This window comes from Balaenoptera borealis (assembly GCF_965194805.1).
Source record: "Balaenoptera borealis genome assembly, chromosome: 3".
Classification (NCBI taxonomy): Eukaryota; Metazoa; Chordata; class Mammalia; order Artiodactyla; family Balaenopteridae; genus Balaenoptera; species Balaenoptera borealis.
In genome coordinates, this window is record NC_138866.1 from 39,491,211 (window position 1) to 39,517,524 (window position 26,314).

General features: G+C 43.3%; 1 protein-coding gene and 1 pseudogene across 2 annotated transcripts in view; one reads left to right on the top strand and one right to left on the bottom strand.

Moving 5' to 3' along the window:
- PRKCH (protein kinase C eta) overlaps positions 1-26,314 on the bottom strand; it is a 220,670-nt gene that overhangs the window by 46,433 nt on the left and 147,923 nt on the right. Inside the window, exon 10 of the mRNA XM_082386575.1 lies at positions 17,466-17,620. Within this exon, the coding sequence (XP_082242701.1) occupies positions 17,466-17,620 (155 nt within the window). The remainder of the gene's footprint in view (positions 1-17,465; positions 17,621-26,314) is intronic.
- On the top strand, positions 477-17,458 carry LOC309626173 (large ribosomal subunit protein uL11 pseudogene; annotated as a pseudogene). The gene has a single exon. The product of its transcript is annotated as a large ribosomal subunit protein uL11 pseudogene (transcript).

Genomic DNA, 26,314 nt, shown 5'->3' on the forward strand with positions numbered 1-26,314 from the left:
CTTTTCTCATTTCTTTCTTTTTTGCTATTTTTTAACTTTCTGAATTACTCATCAAGATTCTTACGGGAAAAAAAAAAAAAATCAATGCCACACATATAAGTCAGTCATAAGGAAACTCAGCAACTGCCTCTGACAGGTTTGAACCTGTCTCTTCACAGACAAGAAAACAAAACTTCAGTGTTCTTTAGGCCCAAACTGAATCCCCCTTTTTTTAGAGTAGCAATAAAGCGGCCAGCCTGACAGCATTTAGATCTCAGGTTCGCTTTGTCAAAATTTTCCTCCCAAGCTGTAAATTAAGTCTTAATTTCACCGCTACAGAGTATTTTTCTCAATTCCAGTGTCTAGGGTAGGAATTAGAACAAACACACACAAACCAAAAAAACTGGTCTTCCTTCCTCCCTCCCTCCCTCCCTCCCTCCCTTCAAGAATTAACACAAGAGCCTTGGGTACCTCACTCAGGAAGGGCTCATGATGGCAAGAGCTGTTCTTCTAAAGGGTGAATTTCATGACTCACTCTCACCTGCTTTCCTCTATGGCTCTGACCCATTTCTTTGTCAAAGGAGTGTTAAAATCCTCACTAAGGGCAAACTTGGGAGGGGCCAGCTTCTCACTGCTTGGATTAAACAAAGATTTAACACCCTCTCTTGCTTAATTCACAAGATCTGGAAGGCTTCCACATGTTTACAGAGCATAAGAGCTCACGTCTGATTTTTTCCTCCCTTTGACAGTGCCTGCTCCAGTGCTTTGCAGAGAAAGGGGTTTGAGAAGCTGCTGGTAAATGACCACTCTGCACCAAAGCAAAGCACGCACCATGCAGCCAGCGTGGACGTGTGTGCTGCTGTTCCTTAATCCCGTTATAAATATAACCACTGATGCAACTGCACGACGTGTAGGGCTGGAAATAAATTTCTCTTTGTAGCTATATAACTGCAATAAACTTTTATAAGCCTGTTGCATGATCTGAACAGACCTGCACAGTTTCTCCAACAAGAGCAGAATTCTTTGCAGGTTTGAACCCTCACCCACAGACCCTGCTTGGAAAAGAGAAGGAGGCTCAAAACTGCTAGCTTTTTACAGGAGTTTAGAGCTGGTCTTTTCAAAAGGCTTAGGAAATCTTCAAGTGTATCCTATAGCACCATTTGTTTTTCGATAGGAAACACAGAGCTTGTGTATATGTAAACCATTTCTGGCAGGACATACAAGAAATGGGTAACTGGTTGCCTTGAGAAAGAGAAATCAGGAAGCTGGACTTAGCTTTCACTGTAATCTTTTTTAGAATAGCTCAACATTTCTTTTTTTATCATATGTATGCATTAACTCATCTAATTAAGTTACATCGACACTGCTCTTTAGTCAATAACTAATACCCTGTTTATACCCATCTTCATATCATTTATCTCCCCCAATGTGTTCCCCTGGACAAGCTCAGTAGCTAGAAATAAAACAGAAATGAAGAGAAGAAAGAAGAAATATTGCTATACCATGTGCCAGAAATGGAGGGATACCAAATGAAAATGAACAAGGAAACCAAAGTTCTGGATGCCAAGCCCTGATAGAGCTGTGACAAATGAGAGAAAAAGCCTGAGGATCTTGGCTCTTCATCCTGCACCCCCTGGAGAACATCTCTTCCCTTGCTGACAATTCCCTTTCACTCCCTACTGACTGATTTCTCCTCTTCCTCTGCCCATCCCCCACTCCTTTTGCTTATTTCATTTAAAAATATTGGTTCTCAAAAATCACAAAGGTACCACATTCTCACTACAATCAGTGTGATACAATATGAAGATACCTAACAAAAAATTAAGAACTGTCCACCCCATCCCAAGCTTGTTTTGTATCTGCTCTCCCACCACTTCTTCCACGCACATATCTATGTACAGTTGGATTTTGCTACTTTTTTTTTTTTTAAGCAAAAAATGGGACTTAAATGAGCATATGAACCATTTAACTTATTTTTCTCACTGATTTATCTATCAGGAAAAAACCACCCAGGTGAATAAATGTAAATCTAACTCATTCATTCTTTCAATAGTTGTATAATATTCTGCAGGGTATACTGTAATTTATTTAACCTTTCCTTATTAAATCTGTCCACCTCTTAAATGGGTTCACTGTTCAAGTTTCTTCCTTGGATCATTTTCTTCTTTATAACTGATAACATGTGTGGAGAATTAACTGATACCAGATACGGGGATAAACAAGCAGCATGAATTGAATTCTCAAAATAACCTCATGGGATAAGCAGAACTGTCATCCCCATGTTATGGATTAGGAAACTGAGACTTAGAGGAATTAAAGAGTTTATCCAGTATCACAGAGCTAGTACACTGTGGAGGTAAGTTTCTAATCCAAGTTTGATTCCAAAGCCTTGCTCTTAACTGTAAGTCAATACTGCCTCATTTGCACACTGTTGCCACGCAATCAACCTGGAGCCTATGGCCACTGTCTTCAATGTTAGCCTGGTATTTACAACTTTGAGATGGGTCAGTTGACTAGGCGTTCCACAGGTACCTCTAACTTGAGGTGTTCAGGTCTTCATCTCCCCCATCCCCACACCTGTGCTCATCCTCTGCCTCATCTTTGCAAAAGGAAACTCTGAAGAGCCTATTCTGAAGTCACATCAACAATCCACTTCCCACCATGCCTGCTACCCCTATAATCAGCATCAACAAAATTCAATTAAAGCCCAAGTCTTATTTAAGAGGAGTAACAGGAACTATTAACATCACAACTCAGTTTAGTTAACCAATTACTAGTTATGATGCTGCTGATTTTACTAGAGAAGAAGAATGTAACACATCAAATAGATACTGAATCAAGAATGAAAAATTATATGGATGGCTTATGATTGCTCAGAAATCAGTGATTGCAAAAAGATAACCAGAATGAACAATATCACACTAATCATATTTCCTTCTTTGACAGGTAAACTACATTGGAAGAACCAGATTGCCTCCAAATATCTGAAAGGCTTTCTTTTAGAAGATTTGTGTTTTTTCAGTTTCTTCCTTATAGGTGGTTCAGAACCAGTGAATGGAAGATACTGAGAGATACTGTATGAGTCAATACAAAGGTGAAATTTCCAAGTCATTGATGCCTAAAAGTGGAGGGAACAAGTTCCTTTTTGTTTGGAGGTGTTTAAATATAGACAAAATGACCACTCAGCAGGCTATTAGGTATTCATGCTTTGAAAAAGAAGGGTATATAACTGTGAATTTCCTTCCAATCCCAAGGCTCAAAAATTGTGTCAATGGGACATGGATCAGGGAAGTATCAAGAATGTAGGACAGAGATTCTATATGTGAAAAAGCAGGTTTGGAGGGATATTCTGGAGGTTGGAGGAGCAGCGCCAAGGGAGGAAAGAGAAATGAAAGGTCATACAGTCAAACTGCCACCTTCCCATTTTGAGCACCATGCACACACTTTGGGAACCGGATCCCTCAGTGATGTCATTCTCCAAGGTGTGGGGCAGTCTGCCTGTCAGTTTCACTCACTTTTCTTTGCAGCTGAACCCAGAAATTCATCAATATCTGGGCATTTTTGCCAAATGGTAACAGGGTGCTTGCACCAAGTTACATTTCCTCTTAGGAAGTTTGCTGATAAGTAAAATTTGACATTTGCAAGACAATGGAAAAAATTCCACTTTCAGGCAGACTATTTATCAAAAGGCAAACAGTAATACCACGTTCCACTTAGCTATTTCTCCTGCCAGGCTTAAGTACTGGGATCCAGGAGGAGGATTTGGTCTCAACACAACTGGAAAACATACCCTCCAAGACTAACGTACATAGCTCAGTGAGCCAAAAGAATGACAATGCCCTCATCTAATCCTCAGCTGTTCTCTCGTGTCAATCCATGGTGTGTTCAACTCCAGCAGGTACTATTCTCCTCAGGGCTGAAATTATTTCCAGGTAGATTTTGTACTATCAAGTAGTTGCAAAGCACCTTGCTTCACATAATAGAAAACGTTGACAATTGAATAAATGTATGAATGAACCACTGCGATGGACTGAATGGTTGCATACCTCCCAAATTCATATGTTGAAGCCCTGACCACCCCATATTTGGAGATGGGGCCTCTGGGAAGTAATTCAGGTTAGATAAGGTCATGAGGGTGGGTCCCCCATGATGGGATTTGTGCCTTTATAAGAAGAGACGTTAGAGAGCTTGCTTCTCGTCTCTTCTCCACCAGGCATGTGAAGATACAGCAAGAAAGTGGCTGTCTGCAAACCAGGAAGACAGGCCACACCAGAAACCAAAATGGCCAGCATCTTGCTCTTGGACTTCCAAGATTCTACAAGTATAGACATAAATTTCTGTTGTTTAAGTCATCCAGTCTACGGTGATCATTACGGAAGCCTGAGTAGACTAGGATGATGACTCACAGACAAGGAGTGATCACAGCCTGAAGGCCAAGGCTTGACAGAACTTAACTGGTACAGCAGCAGCAAGGTACCTATTTTTGATATAATCATGTTGAAAAACTTGTATTGGGGTATATTCAATATCATATTTGAGATTCCCTTTTGAAAATAATATTTTTAATGATTAAAAAGACAATGTTTGTTCAATGTAGAACATTTGAAAAGCATTAAAAGGAAAATAAAAACCACCTACATTCCCTCAGATACTCAGACAACCACTGTTGATGTGCTGATGTTTATCATTCTGGAACTATTTTCTCTACAGAGAGTAAAGCTGACAAGGAATGAGGTCTTCTTCTGGGGGGTTTCTTCTGAACCATGACCATCACTGCACTCACAAAGTCACCTTAAAGAACCCCATCCTCTTATACTCACAGGGACGTTACTGAGAAGTGGTTTTATTTTCAGGATCCTAATATGGATATTCACATCCTGTACTATCTGTATAGAATCAACACTGGTTGCCTATAGGGGTGATTAGGGATTAACTGAAAGGAGCACAAGGAAACTTTCTGGGATGATGGAAACGTTCTATCTGTTATTTACAGAATTGATTACCTATTGTGTACACTCATCAAAACAAATTGTACACTTAAGATCTATGGGGGTGGTGGTGGAGTGAAGTGGAAAGACCAATACAACCCACTGGGTAACACCAATACTCATCATTAAAACATGTGCTTTGATGCATTTTTCCAAAGATTGTTCAAAAAGTGAACATTACTGAGCATGTACTACATACCAGGCTCTGGGCTAAAGGCCTCACATGCACCACTCAGGTGTGCATTTCTAGGATCTGCATTTTATCAATGAAGAAACTGAGGCTTATAGCAGTTACGTAACTTGCTCAAAATTCCACAGCTGGGAAGTGGCAAGGCAGAACTGGAACCCAGGTCCCTCAAACCCCAGGAAAAAAAGTTATAACAACATGCATGCCTTTTGACTCAGCAGTAATACCTCCAGGAATCTGTTCCAGGAAAAGAATCAAAGACTGATCCAAATAGATGTGTACAAGGATATAATAAATTCACCATTATTAATAAATCAGCTTAAATGTACTATAAATTAAGTAGGTCCATATGGTAGACCACTCTGTATCATGTAATATTAGGTTTAAAAGAGAATGTAAATGGCTTTCATGATAGGGGAAAATGGTCATGACAAATTAAGTGAAAAAAAAATCAGGTTAAAAATGTATATATAGTATGACCTCAATTTTGTTTCTTTTTTTTAAAAGTAAATACATTTTAAAACTCTAAGGAAATACATCTGAAGAAAATGATTATCTTTCAGTGGTAGGGTTATAGGTTATTTAATTTTAAATTTTCAACAGTTACTATATGTTACTTTCGTAATTAGAGAAGAATCAATTTTATTTTAAAAATAAAAAACACAGGGGAAAATCATTGCTCTCACTAACGAATGTATACCCGTACACCCAAGACTGTATATACACATCTTTATGAGAAAAATATCTTTGTACAGCCCCTTAATAATTTTAGGGTATTGATGGTATTCGATAACTTACACGTAACTGTAAAAAAAGTGAAATCACCAGGATTTCTAACATAGTCATATATGTAAAATATACATGATAGGTTTAAGGAACTTACAAAACAATGTCCGGTTTGTAAAAATGATCTTGAAGAGGTTTTTACCTTTCCTTTTAGCAGAAAGGCATAAAAAAATGGAACAGATTACTGTTGAAGTCCTCTGAACATAGCAGACAGACCTGATGTAAATCTGAGAGGAATTAGCATCACCTAAAGCAGAAAAGTACACAACTTAAATTTGCTACAAATTCTATGGATCTAAGTCATCCAGTGTAGAAGGGTCATGGCAGAGACCACCACTGTTTCTCAAACCCAAGTACTGTACAGCTCCTTTTGAAAGAACATGTGAAGAAACACTGATAGACCTGTCTTTTCCTATGAAATATCTTTCACTTGAGAATTACAATCACAAGGAAGAAATTTTATCTTTATAGTGAGTGAAAGATGTATGTTATCATCAAAATGAAAATCCAAAATTTTAAAATCCATAAGAATTAAAACGATCATTTGAAAAATACTATTATGGATGCTCATTCTTTTCAGTAGGTCAAATTCTCAAAAGGCATTCATTTATTTAAAAAAAAAAAAACACTACCTTGATTTCTCAGCAAATCATGGGTTTGGACCAGTATAATAGTGGTGATAGATACTGGGTTAAAGAGGCATGGTCCCTGCTCTCACGAGGCGGCCCATACGCAGAGAGGCATAGGCCAGGAAGGATGCTGAGAGAAGGGTATTACAGGACACTGCGGGAGCAGAGAGGGTGGGCACCCAACCCCGACAGAGGTGGGGGGCAAGGGGGTCCAGGAGAATTTCCCATTAGAGGTGACAACTAAGCAGAGACTGCAGAGATCAGCAGGCATTCCCTTGGCAGAGAGAGGGAGAAGCGTTCCAGGCAAAGGGAAATGCATGTGCCAAGGCCTGCAGGATGGAGGAACTGGCACCTTCATGGATTCACACCTGAGGTGGGATGACGGAGTTCCACCATAGGCTGCATGACCTTGAACAAGTTACTTCCCAGAGCCTCAAGTGTCCTTATCTGTAAAAGAAGGATGACACCATTTCCTTGGAGAGATGTCATAAGAAGGCAAAATTAAATAGGTACAACTCCTTCCAGAGGTGTTTGTCCGCATGAGATTAATGCTCAGCACACGTGGCTATTATTCTGTGTGGTAGAATCAGGGAGAGAGCTTGGATCATCTCCTCCGCTCTGCCCCAGATCTCCCTGCCCAGCCATCCTTGACCTCGCAGAGCACATGCCCCTCCCACAGTGTCCCTGCCGTTCCTTCCACCCGGAATGCTTTTCCCCCCGTTATTCATAGAGAGCCTGTTTCCTGGCATCCTTACGTCTCTGCTCATCTGCCCAAAGAGCCCTTACAAGAGAAGCCTTTCTTAATCCTCTGTGTAAACAGTAAAACCATTCTCCTCAAACTTTATCTTCCCTGACATAGCTTTTTCTCCACAGAGTTTATCACCCCGACACTCAATATACTTACTTTTTGCTTGTCTGACTACCTGTGCTAGAATTTAAGCTCCTGGAGGGTAGGTTGTTTTGTCAGCTTTATTTCCAGAGCTTTGAACAGTGCCTGGCCCATGATGTGTACTCAACACCTAAGTGTGAAAGGAATGAATAAGTAACCCAAGCTAGAGGGCGGGGCCTTCCTTTATTCTTCTTTTAGTCTCTGAGGGTGTGACATAAAGCTTTGCATTAAGTAGGCATTTCATAGGCATTTGTTTAACTGTACAACTGAATCACTTTTTACAAATGGCAGTGTTCATCTGGTACCTAAAGATCAACGATTATATTTTTAGAGCTTAGCAAATGAATCCAAGATTGTGTTTAATTATAATGAAGCAGTAGATTGCTGGATCAATTTGGTGGGGAATACAGCAAGACTGGTGGTCTGATTTCATTAGCCAGTGGAATCAATTAACACATATATCAATTAGTCCCAAATAACCACAGCTTTTGTTCATGCAAAGGTCAAACACTGATGATGTATGCCAGGATCAGTATTCTGATCTAATAAGTACAGAAACAATCAAAGTGTTTCAGGGCTGAAATTTCTTTCTGTCATTAATCTGGATCCTTGGAGAAATTGTACCAGGATATTTACTCCAGTGATGGTCCAAAAATGTTCTTGAATCGCCCCTCAAATGAACAACATAAAAATTTGTTTCAATACCAGAAAAAGTAAACTCAAAATGAGTTGGACTGTTTCCCCCATACATTAGAGAGGCAGCTGACATTTAAACAAAAGGCAACAGTATAGTCTTCAAGTTTTACAATCTGTCCCCTATGCTCCAGGGCTTCCTAAGGAAACTATCTTAAGGACTTATGATAAGTACATGGTAACTATATTAACTATACATGATATCAAAATATGGCTAAAATGCGAAGAAAAGTATTTGGCTTGAAAGGAAAGCATAATCAGATTTAGTTTACTGTAAAAAGATTGGTCTCCTTTCAGCTTTTGGCTCAGAGGAGCCCAGGGTGCAGCTTTCTTCATTCATCCCGAATCCCGGTTCATCTGACACCAGCCGCCTCCACCATGCTGCCTAAGTTCGACCCCAACGAGATCAAGGACGTATACCTGAGGTGCATGATGGGGAATTTGGTGCCACATCTGCTCTGGTCCCCAAGATCGGCCCCCTGGGTCTGTCTCCAAAAAAGCTTGGTAATGACATCACCAAGGCAACTGGTGATTGGAAGGGTCTGAGGATTACAGTGAAACTGACCATTCAGAACAGACAGGCCCAGATTAAGATGGTACCTTCTGCCTCTGCCTCTGGTCATCAAAGCCCTCAAGGAATCACCAAGAGACAGAAGGAAGCAGAAAAACATCAAACAGAGTGGAAGCATCACTTTTGATGAGATTGTCAACATTGCATGACAGATGTGGCATCCATCTTTAGCTAGAGAACTCTTTGGAACCATTAAAGAGATCCTGGGGACTGCCCATCTGTGGGCTGCAATGTTGATGGCTGCCCCCCTCACAACATCACAGATGACATCAACAGTGGTGTGGTGAAATTCCCAGCTACAAGAACTACAAAGAAAAATAATTTAATAAAGGATTATTTGATGATCCCCACGCCTCCAAAAAAGACTGGTCTTCAGAGGGTTGATTTTTACAAGCCACAACTCCAATTTCTGTGAAGAATTCTCTATTTTTGAGGATGCATCATGAGCAAAATTTCAGCTCAAGCCTATGCTACAGAGAAAGTGCAAATCAGCTGATAGCATGTATGCAAAGAATAATCTCTATTGATGTGGCATGTTTCAAAGAGCTTTCACATTTCCATTTCCACCTGACTGGAGCTTCATCAACACCCTACAGGAAAGCTATGTCAATGGTGCCCCCATTGGACAGACAGGCAAACAGGCTCAAGAGTGTTCAGCAAGCCACCCACATCCTCAGGACCAGCATGAAGCAGGGCTGGGACTAGCACCTAGGTCCTTCTGAAAACCATGCCCAGCATTCTTTCAGTTCAAAGAATATATGCTGCCTCTCAAACTTACTTTAAAATAAGTGATGCTTTTCTATTTTTTGTAGCATTATATTTTAAATGGAATTGTACTCTGGGGACACTTACTCTAAATGATGCAGTATATCAGTATTTTGTTTAACCACAGAGCCAAATTTAGGCAGCTTTCTAATGGGGCCTGATTCCCTAGGGTTCTGTCTTTGGCTCACTGTTCCATTTAAGACACTGTTGTTGGATGATCTCATCCAGTCCTATGATCTGAACTAACAGATATGTCCTGATGACTTCCAAATATTTAGTTCCTGCCCACCTTCACTGGGCTTCAGACTCAAACCCATCTGCCCATTTAGCATTTCCCCTGGAATGTGGCTCAAGTACCTGACATCATATGTTTCTAGTTCTCATCTTCATCTTCTGCTGAGATCTCTTCCTAGTCTCATGGTCTCTCCTAGCTAACGGTACTGTCCATCATCTATTCAAACTTCTAACTAAACACCTAGGAATGACCCCAGGTTTCTCATTCATGCCCTGGGTCCACCTAGTCACTAAGCCCTGTCTGTTCTACTTGCTGATATCTCATAAATGTATGCCCTTCTCCTCAGCCCTACCATCAATATCTTAGTTCAGAGCCTCATTATCTTCTTACCCAGAGCACCGTAACAGCCACAAACTGAACCTTCCCCTGCCGCCCACATGCACATGTCCATACACTCCCCCCACCCCTGCCAAATACATGTAAAATATAAATCCACTCACTCATGTCATGCAACTTGCTGAAAATTCTTCAAAGACTCTCCTTTACCTGTTACATAAAGCCAAATTTCCTGGTATGAAATTTGTACCTGACAGTGCAGGTTTTCTATCAAATAACTATTTTCCTCCTTTTTCCTTAATAAGAGAAACCCAATTTTTAGTTAGAACATAGCCATGTAGTAATTTCCTAGCCTTCACTGAAGCTAGGTACAGCCATGTGACCAAGTTCTGGACAATTCCATGGTAAGTATTGTGTGGAAGTTCAGGAAGGATCCTTAAAGAGAGCTGACTCAGCTGGAAGGAGTGCCCTTTGCCCTTCTTACTGCCTGGAACTGGAATATAGAGATGACTTCTGGAGTTGCAGCAACCATCTTAGACCATGAGGTGACCTTGAAGACGGCAGAATAGAAAAGATAGAAATCTGCATCCCTGAGGACTCCATGGAGCTTTAATGGCAGAGCTGGACACCCTACCTCCAGATTCTTTACAGGGAAGAGAAATATATTTCTATTTAGTTTAAGCCACTGTCATTTTATATTGCCTGTGACAGGCAATGGTGCCAAATCCTAAGTGATACAGAATTCAAACTTCTCAAGAATGTTAAGCCTTGCATAACTTCATTTCTGTCAACCTCTCTAGCCTTATGTTCCACCATACTTCAATCTTTAGGCTCTAGTACTACCAAAATTCTAGTAGTTTTCCACTCCACCCACAGATTCACCAGGGACTTTCACACTTCTCAGCTTTTGTTCAAGTCTGCGCCCTACCTAAACACCCTACTTAATTTTATTCAGCATTTAACTTTCCACACTCAGCTCAGGCATCACCTCCTATAGGAAGTTTGCCTAAATCTCCGTCTTAAGCTAAGTGGCCATTCTCTGTGCTCCCATAATGCCCTGGGCATACTCCAGTTTTGGAGCCCACTTGCTATTATTTATGGGCCATCTCTCCCACCCCACAGAAAGAACCTCAGAGGGCAGACAACACATCTACTCATTTTGTATCTATACCTCCTAACACAAGTGGGAGCTCAGTAATTATGTTCTGAGCTCAACTGCATTTTCCTCACTGAAATGGAGTGAACAATATCACATGCTTCCGAATGTCTTGCTTAGCCCTTCAGGTCAGCAGTACGCTGAAGACTGAAACAAAATTTTCTAATGGCAATATTTTTTTCTGGAGGTAAAAAACAAGCTGCAAGTGAGCCATCCTAAGAAAACATCCATTCTGAGAAGCAATTTATTGTTTGGATGTTTCAGACTTGAATTCTTTCATCTGTAACGGGGAACTCGGCACTAAGTAATCTTGTAGGTCTCATCTGGTTCTGACACTTTATAATTCCATTTTTGAATACAAACACATAGATTTGGACACAAGAAACTCACTGTGAGTGAATGGCTCCTCCAGGGACTGACAACATGACTGGCCTTACCCAACTTTTAAATAAATTATTTACAAGGAGTGCCTAAAAAATCTCAAAGTCATCAGAGGACACTGAGCACATTAGGATATTGAAATGTCAACTGTGGGAAGATATGCCTCCTAAATTTCAACCACGCTGGACTTCTTTCTCTAAAAGCCCTTGAGCTTGCCATGCTCCCTCCTGACACTGGGCACTTGCATTTGCTATTCCTTCTGTCTTGAATGCTCTTTCCTTCACTCTTTACTAGTTACCTCAGCTCATGAGTCACTTCCTTAGGAAAATCTTCCACCTTTCCTTGACCAGATTGAATCACCCTATGAGAGGTTCTCATTCATTGCAATGCATTCCTCTTCTTCACAGCACTGGTCACAGTTGTGATTTTCTATTAGTATGATTATGTGATTGATGTCTTTCTCCCTCACTAGACCATACTCTCCACAAGGCAGCAGTTTTGTATTTGCTCATCACTGTATCCACATCCTTGGCAGAGAGTCAATGCTCAATAAATTCTTGTCAAAGGTCCCCAAATGCTGTGCAAGGGAGGAGAATAGGGGATGATGAGTTTCATTTGGGGGACATGTCAAGCTATTTTAGTAAGCTGGAAATCCTCAGAGCTCCCCATCACACCTTTGAAAAAAGATCTCAGGAGTTAGGGATTGAAGTCACTTTCTGGTGACGGACGAGCAGGCACCGAATGAGCCCATCATCTGGCAGAACATGCATGATAAGCTAAGAAGAGAGAAGGCAGGAATATGACTAAAAAGTTTGGAGCTCCAGTAATAGTCCTGAGTAAGAGCTCACAGCCAAAATCCGAAGTGAAAGTTACTAATGTATTGAAAATCCCACGGCTAGCACATCCTGAAAAAACAAGGACTATATGAAGATAAAAACACAACAATTTGTGGCTGTCTTTGTAGCACGCAGATCAAGAAAGAGTAGACCTACTTCTTGGAGCAGAAAGAATGATGTTATCACATGGCAAAGGGAAAACAGAGCTCCTAAATTTGACTTTCAACTTTATCTAAATAGACCACCTTTCTCGCTAGAGTGAGTAGAATAAATACAAATATAGAATCGAATTCCACTGTAGATAGGAGTCCAGAATTCCAGGCTCAAATGAAAGACATCTGAGGACTCTGAAAGTCTGCTGATAAATACTTAGGAGTAAGAAACGTCCCAGGAAATGAGAATCAGACAGGTGTTGCCACAATTTTCAAGAGGGGGAAGAGCTAGATATCAGAGAACAATGACTCAAGCACATGATATTCACCACGGACCCAACACACAAGTTGATTTGGGAACAGGTGACTTGTGAATTCTTTTTTTTTTTTTTTAAAGATTTTTTTTGATGTGGACCATTTTTTAAGTCTTTATTGAATTTGTTACAATATTGCTTCTGTTTTATGTTTTGGTTTTCTGGCTGTGAGGCATTTGGGATCTTTGCTCCCTGACCAGGGGTCAAACCCTCACCTCCTGCGTTGGAAAGCAAAGTCTTAGCCACTGGACCACCAGGGAAGTCCTGACTTGTGAATTCTTAAACATGAAAGCAATGCTCACAGAGGTGGCCTCTCTCAGCATGGCCTCTCTGAGCAAAATGATACTCAGCTAACTTCAGATCACACAGGTATGTGGAGTCAGCAAGGAACCTGACGGTCCCTTATGGTATCTTTGAGAAACAAGAGTCAGATGATATAGAGGTTGGTGTATTCATGCAGATGCAATGTCTCACAGCTGTGCTCAGAGACTAGCTTGATAGATCTCATCTGGCAGGGAGATCGCTAATATTTCCAAATTCTGAACTTATGAAAAAAAAGTCAAATTAGGTAGTGATTGTTCTCTAATTTGAGAAGAAATCAAAAGTGATTTCCTTTAAAAGTTAATGTACTGTGTAAGTATATGAGTACAAAACAATATGTCAGGTCTGGCAGTCAGCCTCTGTGGCCAGTTCCACATCTGGACGATGGGATGGCAAATTACCATTGATATCCATGCAGCCCGCATAATGAGAACTGCACAGGGCACAAAGCAGTCAGACGCATGAGTTGAAAAGTGTACGTTGAAATGTGCTGTGTTCAAGTATAACCTGGGAAGGAGGAATCAAAACTTAAACTGGGCTCTTCTATAAATTCTTCCTCACTCAACCTATTTTAGATACATTCCATGCTTTGTCAGAAACAGCAAATCCAACGTGTGCTGGCCGGCTTTGGGAGTTAGGGGTTGACATGTCAAATGATGTCTGAGTTCTCCTCTAACACAGTTTTTGAAACACGATAGAAAACGGTGCCCATAATGCTGGCAGGCAGGTAAATGGGATGCGTGCCTCTTTGTTTTCCCCATTTCTGTAGGGCTTGACTCTGGAAAAAAGTCAGTGCCCATGTAAATTATTCATGAGCACTGTCTGGGATTCCAGTCAGCCAATAAGCCCCAGACAAAGGAATGAATAGTCTTTTTTTCCCTTAGCAAAGCGACTGATTGACTGCTTACTTCGCAGCCCTCTCTTTTCTTGGTCTGTGGGCCACAGCAAGGCTCCAGACCTTCTAACCAAAGGCAAAGGGGCAAACTCTTTTCTTGCTGTAGCTCCCAAGAGCTGGGCTTCTGTTCCTCCATGGAACGCAAGTGAACATATCTGAGAATCAGGGTCAGAACACAAGTGGAAAAGCGCTTGAATGTAACTGGCCTGTCTCCTCTCACACAAGGCACAGTCTGCTGAGAGACAGAAGAAGGGCATAAGGCACTACCTTCTAAAGTCCCATTTGATGATGACTTGCAAATGGTACTATCTTTGTAACTTGCTGCAAAAGAAACACCTCCCCCAGAAAAAAACAAAAACATAAAACAGCCAAACAACAACAGTTCTATTTGGAGAGATCAGAGGCATCATTCAGGCATCATTCATCTTTTTAGCTCTGATAAAGGCCATCCCAGGACATGTATGATAAACAAGGCTGTCCTATGCTCCCACATTTCTCACTGTGCTCTCTGGATCAAATTCACACCCTCTGTGACCCAAATGTGCCCTTTGCTCTCTGTGAATTACAAGGACTTGGTTTTCAAAGGCTTATCCTTAAGACTCTGCTCTCAGGCCAGTACCCTGAATGAAATTAAATTATCCCGTGAAATAAATCCACAGGATAAAAATAGCATTGGAATCTATCCTAATTAAATGTGTTCCCTTCAAAGTCAACCATATCAGTTAGAGCCTGCACATGGAATTCAAGTCAAAGAGTGAATTAAATTCTCAGATTTGAACCGCGATACCAAGAACTGAAATAAAATTTCTCAAGATGTGGGCTGATACTGCTTCACCAGAAACCACATCAGGCTACAATGTCCATCCTCCATATTTCAAAACAAATGAAACAGGGAGATGGAGAGGCAGTCACATCCCACACAGGTCATCTAGTATGTGCCTTGCATCAAGGTAATACAGTGCTTATGAAAAGTCTGAGTATTCAAGAAAACGATTTAGGCCTTACTGCTTTTCCCCACTGCTAGTTTGTGCCCTCCCTCCCCCACATTATGTTGAAATCCTAGCCCTCAAAGGGTGATGGTATTAGTAGGTAGGGCCTTTGAGAGGTGCTTAGGTCATGAGGGTGGGGCCCTGATGAATAGGGATAGTGCCTTATAAAAGGGGTTCCAAAGAGATCCCTGGCCCCTTCCACCACGTGAGGTCACAGTGAGAAGGTACCAGCTAGGAGCCAGGAAGAGGGCCGTCACCAAACATGACCATGCTGGTTCTTTGATCTTGGACTTCTAGTCTCCAGAACTATGAGAAATAAATTTCTGTGGTTTATAAGCCACCTAATCTGTGCTATTTTGTTACAGCAGCCTGAATGGGCTAAGACACCCACTCTGCCTCATTTTCACAAATCAAAGTCGCCCTATCACCAAAAGGGGAGTAAGAAACCCACTCTTCAATGGGTTTACGTGACAATTTACTTTAAGGTTGTACTCTAAGCCTTCAAGTCTCTCCTGAGGAGACAGTATAGCCCAGTGGTTAAAAACATAATTTGAATTCTGGCTTCACTACCAGTTAACAGTCTGGTTATTAACTCATTTGAAGATTAGTAATTCATCTAAGTAACACAAGTAATATTATTATTATATAATACCATTGTTGGGAGGATTAAGGGAGAAATTCAGGTCAAGTACTGGGCCTGTAACAAGTACTCCGTTTAGCTCTTGTTGCCATTGTTAATCTTTTTAAATTTACAACACAAGTCCCTGTCAAGTAGGGAAGTGATTATTCTTAAAAATTAAATGTGGGGAAGGCTCTCCCTGGGCTAAACAGAGCAGAGATGGGTAGCTACAGCAAGGAGAGGAGAACAAACGTGGAACACACAGCCCAGAGTTTGATACCACCACCAGGAAGGACCTAGAACTCCCTCCACCACCAGAGATCATGTCAGCAACCACCACCAATCATGCGCTGGGCGGAGGGCTGAGACAGGAGAAATGCCCTGCTGGAGCCACCAGGAGAACATCATGTCCTGGTTGAGAAAGCTCAAAGCACAGGCCATCCAAAGTGACCTGGGGCCGCCTCACGACTTAGGAATGAGCGGAGATTCCTTATGACCTTCAAGGGACTACCCCACTGCTGGTTATCCAGCCTGGCTCCCCGTGCTGTACCCCCTCTTCTACTTCACAGCGGGGGCTGTGACAGAAGAGCTGTGTCTACTTGAGGTTTCGTGCTCTGCACTGCAAATTCACTAGAAAACATTTCTGCACAGTGCCTGCTCTACCTTCTTGTTTTTCCACTTCTTTCTGGCACCATCGACCAGTCCTACTGCATTCTTTACTGGTCTCACTTCTCTTTTCCTACTTTTTTCTCCCAGGGTACTTAAGAATATTCAGTTTTTAAAGCTCTCTCACACTTTAATAATGATGTTCATGCGGTCATGAGCTCACGAAAGGAACAGCCTTCAGCTAGCTAATAAACATTCAGGAAATTCTTTACTTCAACATTCATGTGCCTAATATGAGACAGAATTTTTCTCAAGGGAAGGAAACAATTGCTTCTCAAGAGGGGAAGAAAAAAGGAGTATATGTGGCAACTAAGTCATAATGTGATGTAAAGAGCAGGATGACGTTGTCAACAGGGGAAAAAAAGGGAAATGTAAGAATAAAAATTATCTAACACTCACTATTACATTTCCCACCTTCCCCAGCTTTGTGTCTGACTCAAGTTTAATTTGATCTCCCCTGAGCTCTGAGATCTAACAACATCAACCAGATTTCAAGCCCATTTAAAGTATGATATATTACGATCAAAAGATTGTGTGTCATGAAGTGGAATCAAACAGTATTTGGGAGGGGGCTTCAAGTGATAGGTGTCATCGAGCTGGAGGACACTGCTCATCAATGGGTCACCTCTTGGCTCCTGGACTGGTGAGCCGCAAGCTCATCGGACTGTGATTCCTAATCACAGCAATTTAGGGCAAGAAGCATCCACGCTCTGCAGTTTAGGCATGGATTCTGAAAATGGAACGAATCACTCTCAAGTTTAAAACAGAAAAAAGAGAGCAGCAACATTTTCAGCCCTTGGCGGGGTTTGGCCTTAGAAAACTCCAGCTGAACAAGTTCATGAACAGTCTCTTCTGAGACTCTCAAGCCTATTTTACGAATACCACACGGGGGCAAGTTTTACTTTGCAGGCATTGTTCATCGCTGTGTTACTCATTTATTCTAATGGACACACAAAGATTTGTGAATTTAATTCCAAAAACATTTCAATTGTTCATCATGAGACATGGAAGAATGGGTTGAACAGGGGAATGAACCAGGGATGAATTATGAGAGGGGCTACCAGCAACCAAAACTCACCTATAGATGATGCCTTTGTCGTGTAGGAACATAAGCGCCGAAATGATTTCTGCAGCATAGAAACGAGCTCGTGCCTCATCAAAACGACGTGACTTCTGAATATGAAACATCAAGTCGCCCCCGTTCACAAACTCCATCACAAAAAACAGACGATCCTGGGTACAAACACAAAAGAGACAAAAGAGGATCCAACGTGGTGTAGCCATTAGCCTAGAATTCAGTCAGCATCACATGACCTTGGGCTCCGGCGTGGGGAGAAGAGGTTGTTAAATGGAGGTACTCAATGGAACATCCTGACAGCGGGTCAGGGCAAAGCAGGAGGGTCTGGTGGATTAAATCCTTGGGATGGTGGGGATGGTGGGGATGGGGGCTAGGTGGTGTTAGTAACACCTGGATCTCCTTTAAGTAATTCCACACAACCTTGAATTTCTGCATTAAATAAAAAGTAGAGAAGGCTTTGGTTCTAGTTTTAGTTCTGCACTTTAAACACTATGTAACCTTGAATTTAACTTTTTTCGGATGTTCAACATTAGTAAGGTGAGGATGATGATGTTATCTCTACCAGAATCATTGAGTTTTACAAACTGGAAGAGAGAAGCATAAATCAAAAAGTGCATGCCTTTTTGTCTGGAACATGTAGGGTTAATCACAGCAAGTAAGGGACATCTGATAGGTCCTCACACCTGGGCGGAGAATAATCACAGAGAAAGGAAAACATTTTTGACAAATCAGCCAGACAACAGTCTAATGACAGCCTCAGAGTTGCCTCAATGTTAGAAATTCCATTTGGCCCCTCAGAAGGTTCCTGAATCAGAAAAGGGAACTTAAAGTCAAGTGAGATGCCGTCTCCATCTGGAAGGAACTCTAACCCAGCAGGTGAAATGGGCTCATAAAAGTCACTGTTGCGGTCAACGGACTAAGTACTGTGCAAGTGTTATGAATAAAGTGCTATGGAAAGTAACACCGCTTAATGGAAGAAGTGTACAAGTCTCCATTAAAAAGTGATTCTCCAAGATGGACAGCATAAAACGCTTTGCCTCAGGAACCTCTGAGATCAATGGACTTCCTCATTCCCTCTCATTAGCATTTATGGACTCCCAAGTTAGCCAGTGCTGAATTAGGTGATGGGGACCCAACAGAGAGTAAAACAGGCACAAAACAGACACAGTCTCTATCCATAGAGAGTCTAGTGTGGGAGATACACATTACTTTAAAAAAGCCACAAAGTCACATAAACAGGCAAATTTACAAATTCTGGTAAATGCTGTGAAGGAAAAGTGGAGGAAGCAATGATATTGTGTCATCTGCTTGGGGGGTCAGGGGAGGTCTCTCTGAGCAAGTGATGTGGGAGCTGAGACCCTCTGAATGAGTGCAATCAGGGCCAGTGGTCATCCTTCTGGGGGGTGGGAGGGAGGGAGGTCATTTCGTAAGGAAGCTGGTATTTTACCAATTCACAAAGGATGTGCACACGCACACAGAAGCCATCCTCGTTTGTGGTTTCAGGTGCTGCCAGCTCTGCTTGGTATTGGCATGCATTCACAGCGGAATGGTGGGCACAGATTGTGTATGCTGTTGTTCACCTCCTGATCCATCACTGGTTTAATCATGGTTTAATCAGGCCCTTCCCAATCAGAAGACACTACAACTTATGACCTCCTATTCCCAATTTTAAGACAAACCTTAATTAGAAGGAAAAAAAAAATCCTCTGGGTCTATGAAACATCTCTTTCTGCTAATGAGAAGCAAGAATTTAAGAGTGGAGATGGAATGGCAAGACTCACGCACACAAAACCAAAAACCAAACATCAATAAAACAACTCTTCAGGTTGACCAGTATAAGCCAACAGAATACTAAATATATCAAGCCGTCTGACTAAGCTAATGGCCTTCATTTGAGTGTGACTGACCAGGGGGAGAGGCCGAGTTGGGTGGGACGAGCTTGGATGAGCAATGGGGTTCCCTATTTTCTGTATGGGGAGGGCTCGGGTGGAAGGAGCAGGTTAGCAGTGGGCGGGGCAGAGGGTAAGCATGTGATAGAGACGGGTCTAAGAGCTGCATCCGAGTGAGAAATTGTTATGCCGACGCTGTGTTCATTTGGAGGGGCCTCAGGGGCCTGGATGAATCCCCAGGTGGTAAAGCCGCCTCAAACCATCCCTCAGCAAGAAGGTCCATCTGATACATTTTTGTCATCTGGCCTGTTCACCTTTGCATGGCTGTGACTGGCAGTCACATGAATTCCAATAGCTCGAAATACCTGGTTACTAGAACTGGGTCAGTAGGTTAAGTGGCTACTCCCTAGGCTGCTGGAAATCAGCGGGGGTTAGCAAGAACATCTGAGACAGTAGGCATCAAGATGAGGGCATTCCAAGGGAAACTGCGTCCATTCCTAGTTCCCCCCTAAAATAATTCTCATAATCTCAAGTCTGAAAAGCCAGACCCTGGGCTAAATTCCAGACCTGGGCAAGGACATACTGCCTTCCCTCCTCAGTCATGCTCCTCTGTCTCAGCCCCACCACCTGCCCTGGCGGCAGATTCTCAGTTAGTGCACGGGTTCCTGGGAGGCGCGCACACCTGGCACGCACAGCAAGAGGTCATAAGCTTTAGAACTGCGAAAATATGCTTTTGTTTTTCACCCAGAGTCTCATTTCTAACTTCCTGTCTGGCACCACCTAGAACAGAGGGTACAGCTCCCAGCCCTCGGGCTACACTCAACTCTTTAAGCATGCAGGAAGGGAAAACGAGCCAGGAGATACAAGGACACTTTAATGAAAAGTAATAGTCCATCTTACCAAAGACCTACAATAATGTCACAAGGTAGAAAAACAAAAGCATGTTTATCAGCCAGCAAAATGTGTTTGCTGTGAAGAGACCTTCTGTTTACATAGAATTCTGTTCAGTCTATTTTAAAATGTTTGCTGCTGAGGCAGTTCAAATTTGGTAGCAATTTCTCCACGATTTCTTTTGTAGAGGTGGAGATAAATGACAAAAATATCCAGCTTTTAGCAAAGATTCACTCATAGTGGGGGTTAGTGAGAAGCCATCCTCAGCAATAAACTTTCATTAAACATGTCCTCAGGTGGGGCTTCTAGAAAGTGTGCAATAAACAGTAGCGGCTGCTGGTGGTGGCTATAATGGTGAAGATGTTTTCTGTTAGAAAAAAAAAAAAGATCATACACATGAATGTGCAGAATTATTTCAGTTATAGCCAAAGATGCAGATATGCACAGAAAAGACAAAAAAATACCTATGTATGACAAGTCAGCTTTCAGTTGTGAGATCTGGTATGTCATTTATCTCTTCTTTATACTTTTCAGTATCTCTGAAGGTTTCTTTTTAAAAAAGTTTTTTTTATTAAAAAAATTTTTTTTGGCCACACGGTGCAGCTTGTAGGATCTTAGTTCCCCGACCAGAGACTGAACCCGGGCCCTCGGCAGTGAAAGCGTGTAGTCCTAACCACTGGACCGCCAGGAAATTCCCTCTGAAGGTTTCTATGATGAGTGTGCATTATTCTTATAATTAGAAACAAAGCAAAGTCACATATGGCTTCCTCCATATTTCCCTAATTTTCATCTGAAAGATGAGAGACTGGAAAAGTGCAATTCTGAGACTGTCTTAGAGCAGGTACTTAGGCAGTGGGAGGTGGGATTAGGAAAGCAGCTACAGAAAGAGGGGTCTTCACATCCCTGGCGGCCCATTATTCAGGGCCCCTAATAATCACCCTCTCCCTTAATAGCCATTCTGATGCCTGATATAACCAGGCCATCAGGCTTGTTGGAAACACATCCAAAATGAGACTCAGTAGGCTCTGGTTTGGGTGCCAGGGCTCCACTGAGAGGAGAGGGTCTGAGTTCTGGTACACAGGCTTCATAGAGTCTACTGAGTCTTTCAAAGACTTTTTTTTTTAAAAAATACTACTCTATTTATTTATTTATTTTTGGCTGCGTTGGGTCCTCCTTGCTGTGCGCAGGCCCTCCCTAGTTGCGGTGCAGGGGCTCCTCATCGTGGTGGCTTCTCTTGTTGTGGAGCAGGGGCTCTAGTGTGCGGGCTCAGTAGTTGTGGCTCGTGGGCTCTAGAGCGCAGGCTCAGTAGTTGTGGCGCACGGGCCTAGCTGCTCCGCGGCATGTGGGATCTTCCTGGACCAGGGCTCGAACCCGTGACCGAACCACTGCACCACCAGGGAGGTCCCCTCAGAGGCCTTTTATGCTTGCTTTAAGGGTCTCCACAAGGAGGAATACACATTTACTGAGCACACACTATGCCAGGCCCTGGGTGGGGACCAAGTACCATAAAATGAACGGGAGCCCAGGCCTGCTCTCAGGAAGCTCTCGTAGCTGGAGCACATCAGCCCAGTGTGCTAAGCACAGTACAGGGGCACAGGGGGCATCATGCAGAAACAGAGCAGGGACACCGGAGCAGCCTGGAGGCTGGGGTGGGGTTGGGGGAAAGCTTCGAAGAGGAGCCGATTCACCAGCCTTGAAGGATGGGGAAGCGCGAGTCAGGATGGAGTGGGATGGAGGGGGCAGGAATCAAGGTGAATGAACAGCTGGTGTCAGGTGTGAGGCAGGGTGTCGTGAGTGCAAAGGGGGATGTTCCCCAGGTGCTGAGGCTGCTTTCATGATCAAGTGCTGGTACAGAAAGCCAAGGCTAGTTAGGAAGCTTCCCTTCACCCTATCCGCAGGTCACCCACAGCTGAGAACAGGGCCTTGGTCCTATGAATACACAAGGTCATTCACTATCGGCCTCTGCCATAATTACAGGCCCAGTGTCTGGGCTAAAGCAGGTGGCAGCTATGCTTTTTAAGGGCTAGGCTTGAAAAAGACTGCAGTAGTGTTGGAACCTGCCACAAAGAATAAACATCAGCTACAAAAACCAATGACTCCAGCTGAATTTTACTCCTATGGCATGAATGCCATCAAGCTGGAAACCTTTCACATTGAACAAATGCCCTTTACAAAGCAGCGATGAAGCAAGGAGGCAGAAGATCACCTCCTGCCTACGACTCCACGATCTGTGCTGCTTAGGACCTAGTCTCACTGATGACTTGACAAACACTAAGTCATGCTGAAGAAACCCAACTGGGAAGCAACCAGAGGAAGTATCTGCTGGGATCCACGCATTTAGGGAGGCTCTCACTGCACGGTGGATTAAGGCTGCCACGAGTCGTTTCTGGGGCAGCGAAGAGTTTCCAAATCCCACCTTGGGCAGTGAGGGCAGACGGCTGTTTCTGTATTTAAGCCTGTGTAGATAGCATTCCAGTTTTTCTAAAATCCAATTTCCTAGATGCTGAGCCTGGACACCTGCATGGCTTTCCCCGAGGCCTCTGGCTCCTCGAGGGGGAAATCTTGCCCTGATCTGCACAGTAACAAATCTAAGGTCCCGCAGACTGGCTTAACCTCAGTTCTAAAGCCAAGTGGCCCAGCCCTTTGTCTGTCCTTTGCTCCTCTCTTTTGTTCCTGATTCAACCAACCACAAATGTAAGTCATTAACATGGGATGAGGAACACCTGGGGGAATAAAAGCAACTCAGAAATCCCTTTGTCCCACTCAGCCCAGCCCAGCCCAGCCCAGCCCAGTGTGAGTTACAGGAGGCCAAGGAGCTGGTGCCTGGTTAGTAATAGAATTCCTGTCATCACGTGCCTGGTCCCATTGACCGGCTGCAGCCTGGGCCAAGTCTGCCCCTGGCTACTGTCAGTTCAGGGATGTTGCTTCCCCAGGCCAAAGGGGATAAAAATATCTTCCGACCTGAAAGTGGCTGACAGTATAAGCAGCGTGCATTCCCTAAAGCCCCTCCTAAGGACTGTTTTTTGGGAGGTAAAACTGATGCGCAATTGCATGAGGAGAAGTTAGAGAGAAAACACCAGTATAGATAGAAGTGCTATGGTACCTGTGGCAAGGTGACGTCACCTAAGGAGGGTGAGTGCAGAGTGACCACGGGCCAGGGATGAGACCCCTTAGGGCCCGTGTGCCAGACACCTTCAGAGGTGTCTGCTCAGCCCATTGAGCCCTTCCTTCCTCAGAGACCTGCCCTGGCACCGTCACATGGGTAAGTGCTGGACATTCTGCACACAGCAAGTTGGACCAAGCTGCTCCCTGCCTCCTGCTCCAGTCCCCTTCCCAGAAAACTGGAACTGATATAGACAGCTGTTCATGTAGGCTGTGCTGTGTGCAAGAACTGAGGAAACGTGAATTAGGGAGCTGAGGCGGCCGCCTCTGTGGTGTGAACACATGAGATGTCTCGGTATACCAGAGCAGTGAACGCCGGGATGGACAGATGGAGGAGAAGAATGGGGCAAAAATAAGAAAGCGTGAACGGGCCGAGAAGGAAACTACCTGGGTCCCTCACACCCTTCCAGTTTCAGGTCCCCAGAGAGACCTGGCCATTGTGTGCCCTTGGGTTCCATGAGACACCATTGTACCTCTGATTCTTTATTTTCACTTCTCCCTTTTTGCATGACTCTAGTTAAGTGTTTTTCCAGTATTTGCTACCAGGAGAATTGTAACTGAAACATTCACCAATTTTTAAGGGGCAGGAGGTTTCCTGATTTATAAATCTAGGGTAATAACACCTCTAACGACACTGATCGTGTGAGGATTAAACCAGAAGCCGAGTGCCTGGCACAGCACCAGACCCAGAAAGGGATCGCAACAAATAGACTATATTGTTATCACTACATCACACAAAGAGGACCACAGCTACATCTGGGAGACCTTGTGCCCAGCACGGAAGTCCCTGGTGTAGCTAAGAGGATGCACAGTGTAGGGGTCAGGAGTCAGGAAGCCCGAGATGCCAAAGCAGTTCCAGCTGTGCTCTATTTATTTTTTCGCTCTCAAAACTCTCATCGGCAAAATGGGGATAAGGTGATTGAACTCACAGGTGTTCGAGGATGAAATGATTTAAGCTTAGAATTTCAAACAGTTATGTGGCACATGGTACGTGCGTGATGAATGTTAGCAACTATTAGTGCCAGTATTCTCCTCCTCCTCCTTGCCACCTGCGCTAGGCTGCAGCTGCCGGGGCCGTCTGCTCCTGGGGCTCTGGCCCCTGGCGTGGGGGCTACAGTGAACCAGACAGGGAGCCGCCTGCCGTGGGTGTGGAGATGGTGCCCCACTCACGGGGCACTCGGCCTGGCGCGTACACAGGAGCGAGACGGCAGCCGCAACCGCTACAGCAGCGGCTCCCCGACCCCCAGTTCAGGACAGGAGTCTCGAGGGATCAGGGAGTCAGGAGGACCCCAGGGCAGCTGCTGGGTTGCAGGAGCACTTCCTGATACTGTACAGTCATGGCCCTGACCTGATAAAGAGAACTTCTCTTTCTTGGACGTGACTATTTAACAAGGGGTCACGAAACTAGATTTGATAAGCCAAGACACATTAACCAAATAAGTTTTCTCATTTTTCTAATATTAGATAATAATTCATATTCTCTCTTTTAAAAGCTTTATAATAATCATAATTATTATTGCAAGGCAAATGTGCTCCCCTATGAACTGCAAACACTATGGTAAACGAGACTGCTTATAGTAGCTATTCTCCCCTTCTACAAAGTCGATTTGTTCTTATAAACAGACTGAGAAAGATTTTTCTGTTTAAACCAAGAATCCATGGTCACTGCCATTGACACATGTAAATCTCATTTAAAGATGTATTTACAGGGGCTTCCCTGGTGGCGCGGTGGTTGAGAGTCTGCCTGCTAACGCTGGGGACACAGGTTCGAGCCCTGGTCTGGGAAGATCCCACATGCCGCGGAGCAACTGGGCCCGTGAGCCACAACTACTGAGCCTGTGCGTCTGGAGCCTGTGATCCACAACAAGGGAGGCCACGATGGTGAGAGGCCCGCGCACCGCGATGAGGAGTGGCCCCCGCTTGCCGCAGCTAGAGGAAGCCCTCGCGCAGAAACGAAGACCCAACACAGCCAAATAAATAAATAAATAAATAAATAATAATTAAAAAAAAAAAAGATGTATTTACAGTGAGGATGCAGGTTACCTTTTGGAAATAAGACAAAGAATAGAAATAACATTTAAAGTTAATGACTAATTTAGTTATTGCCTTAAGGCAATGTTAAGCTGGGAGCCACATCAATACTTCCTTACCCAAGTTCTAAGAATTGCTTTGGAATTACTTCTAAATGAGTAACACATCAACCCTGTATCAAAAGCTGTGGAGTGCTATTGACCGGCTGTGGACAAAGAAAAGGAAATCTCCAGTAATAGACAGCATTGTGTTGTATTTCTCATAAGTGCCTCTGTTTTATAATTTTTCTCTGACAAAGTCATCTACAGGGTGAATAGGGAGTTCAAATCAACAGGAAACCGTTACTGACGTCAAAGAGGTGACAGCAGAAAAGCACCCCCGTGAGGAAATCTGATTGCACCATGCCTGAACTGGAAACAACTTGAACTTAACCACATTAAGACTGATTACAAAGTCTTCAAGGAAGAAACAAGGAGAGGGAATCGAATGGCTTTTTTTTGGTTTGTTTGTTTTGTTTTTAATTTATCATTTTGCTCAGCCCAGAAGATATGAGAAGTTAATTCAATCACCCAGCAACTCTTCTGTCAAGCCCACAGGCATGGTACATCCTATCTGAGCTCAGAAACTAGTCTTTGGGAAGGTGAAATATGTCTCCAATATAACAAGCCCTTAGGAGCTTGCATTTTAAACCTGGAGGGACACACAGTTCTTTCCAAAGACCAAGTGTTCTCCTGGCAAACTGGATACGTTATGGTCCTCTCTTATAATGAAACTCGACAAGGCTTATTGGCATATGTACCAGATGAGGGAAACGAGGCAATCGAACCTGCAGGTCAACATCCTGTGAAACATCTGGGCCAGGATGTTTTTTTAAAG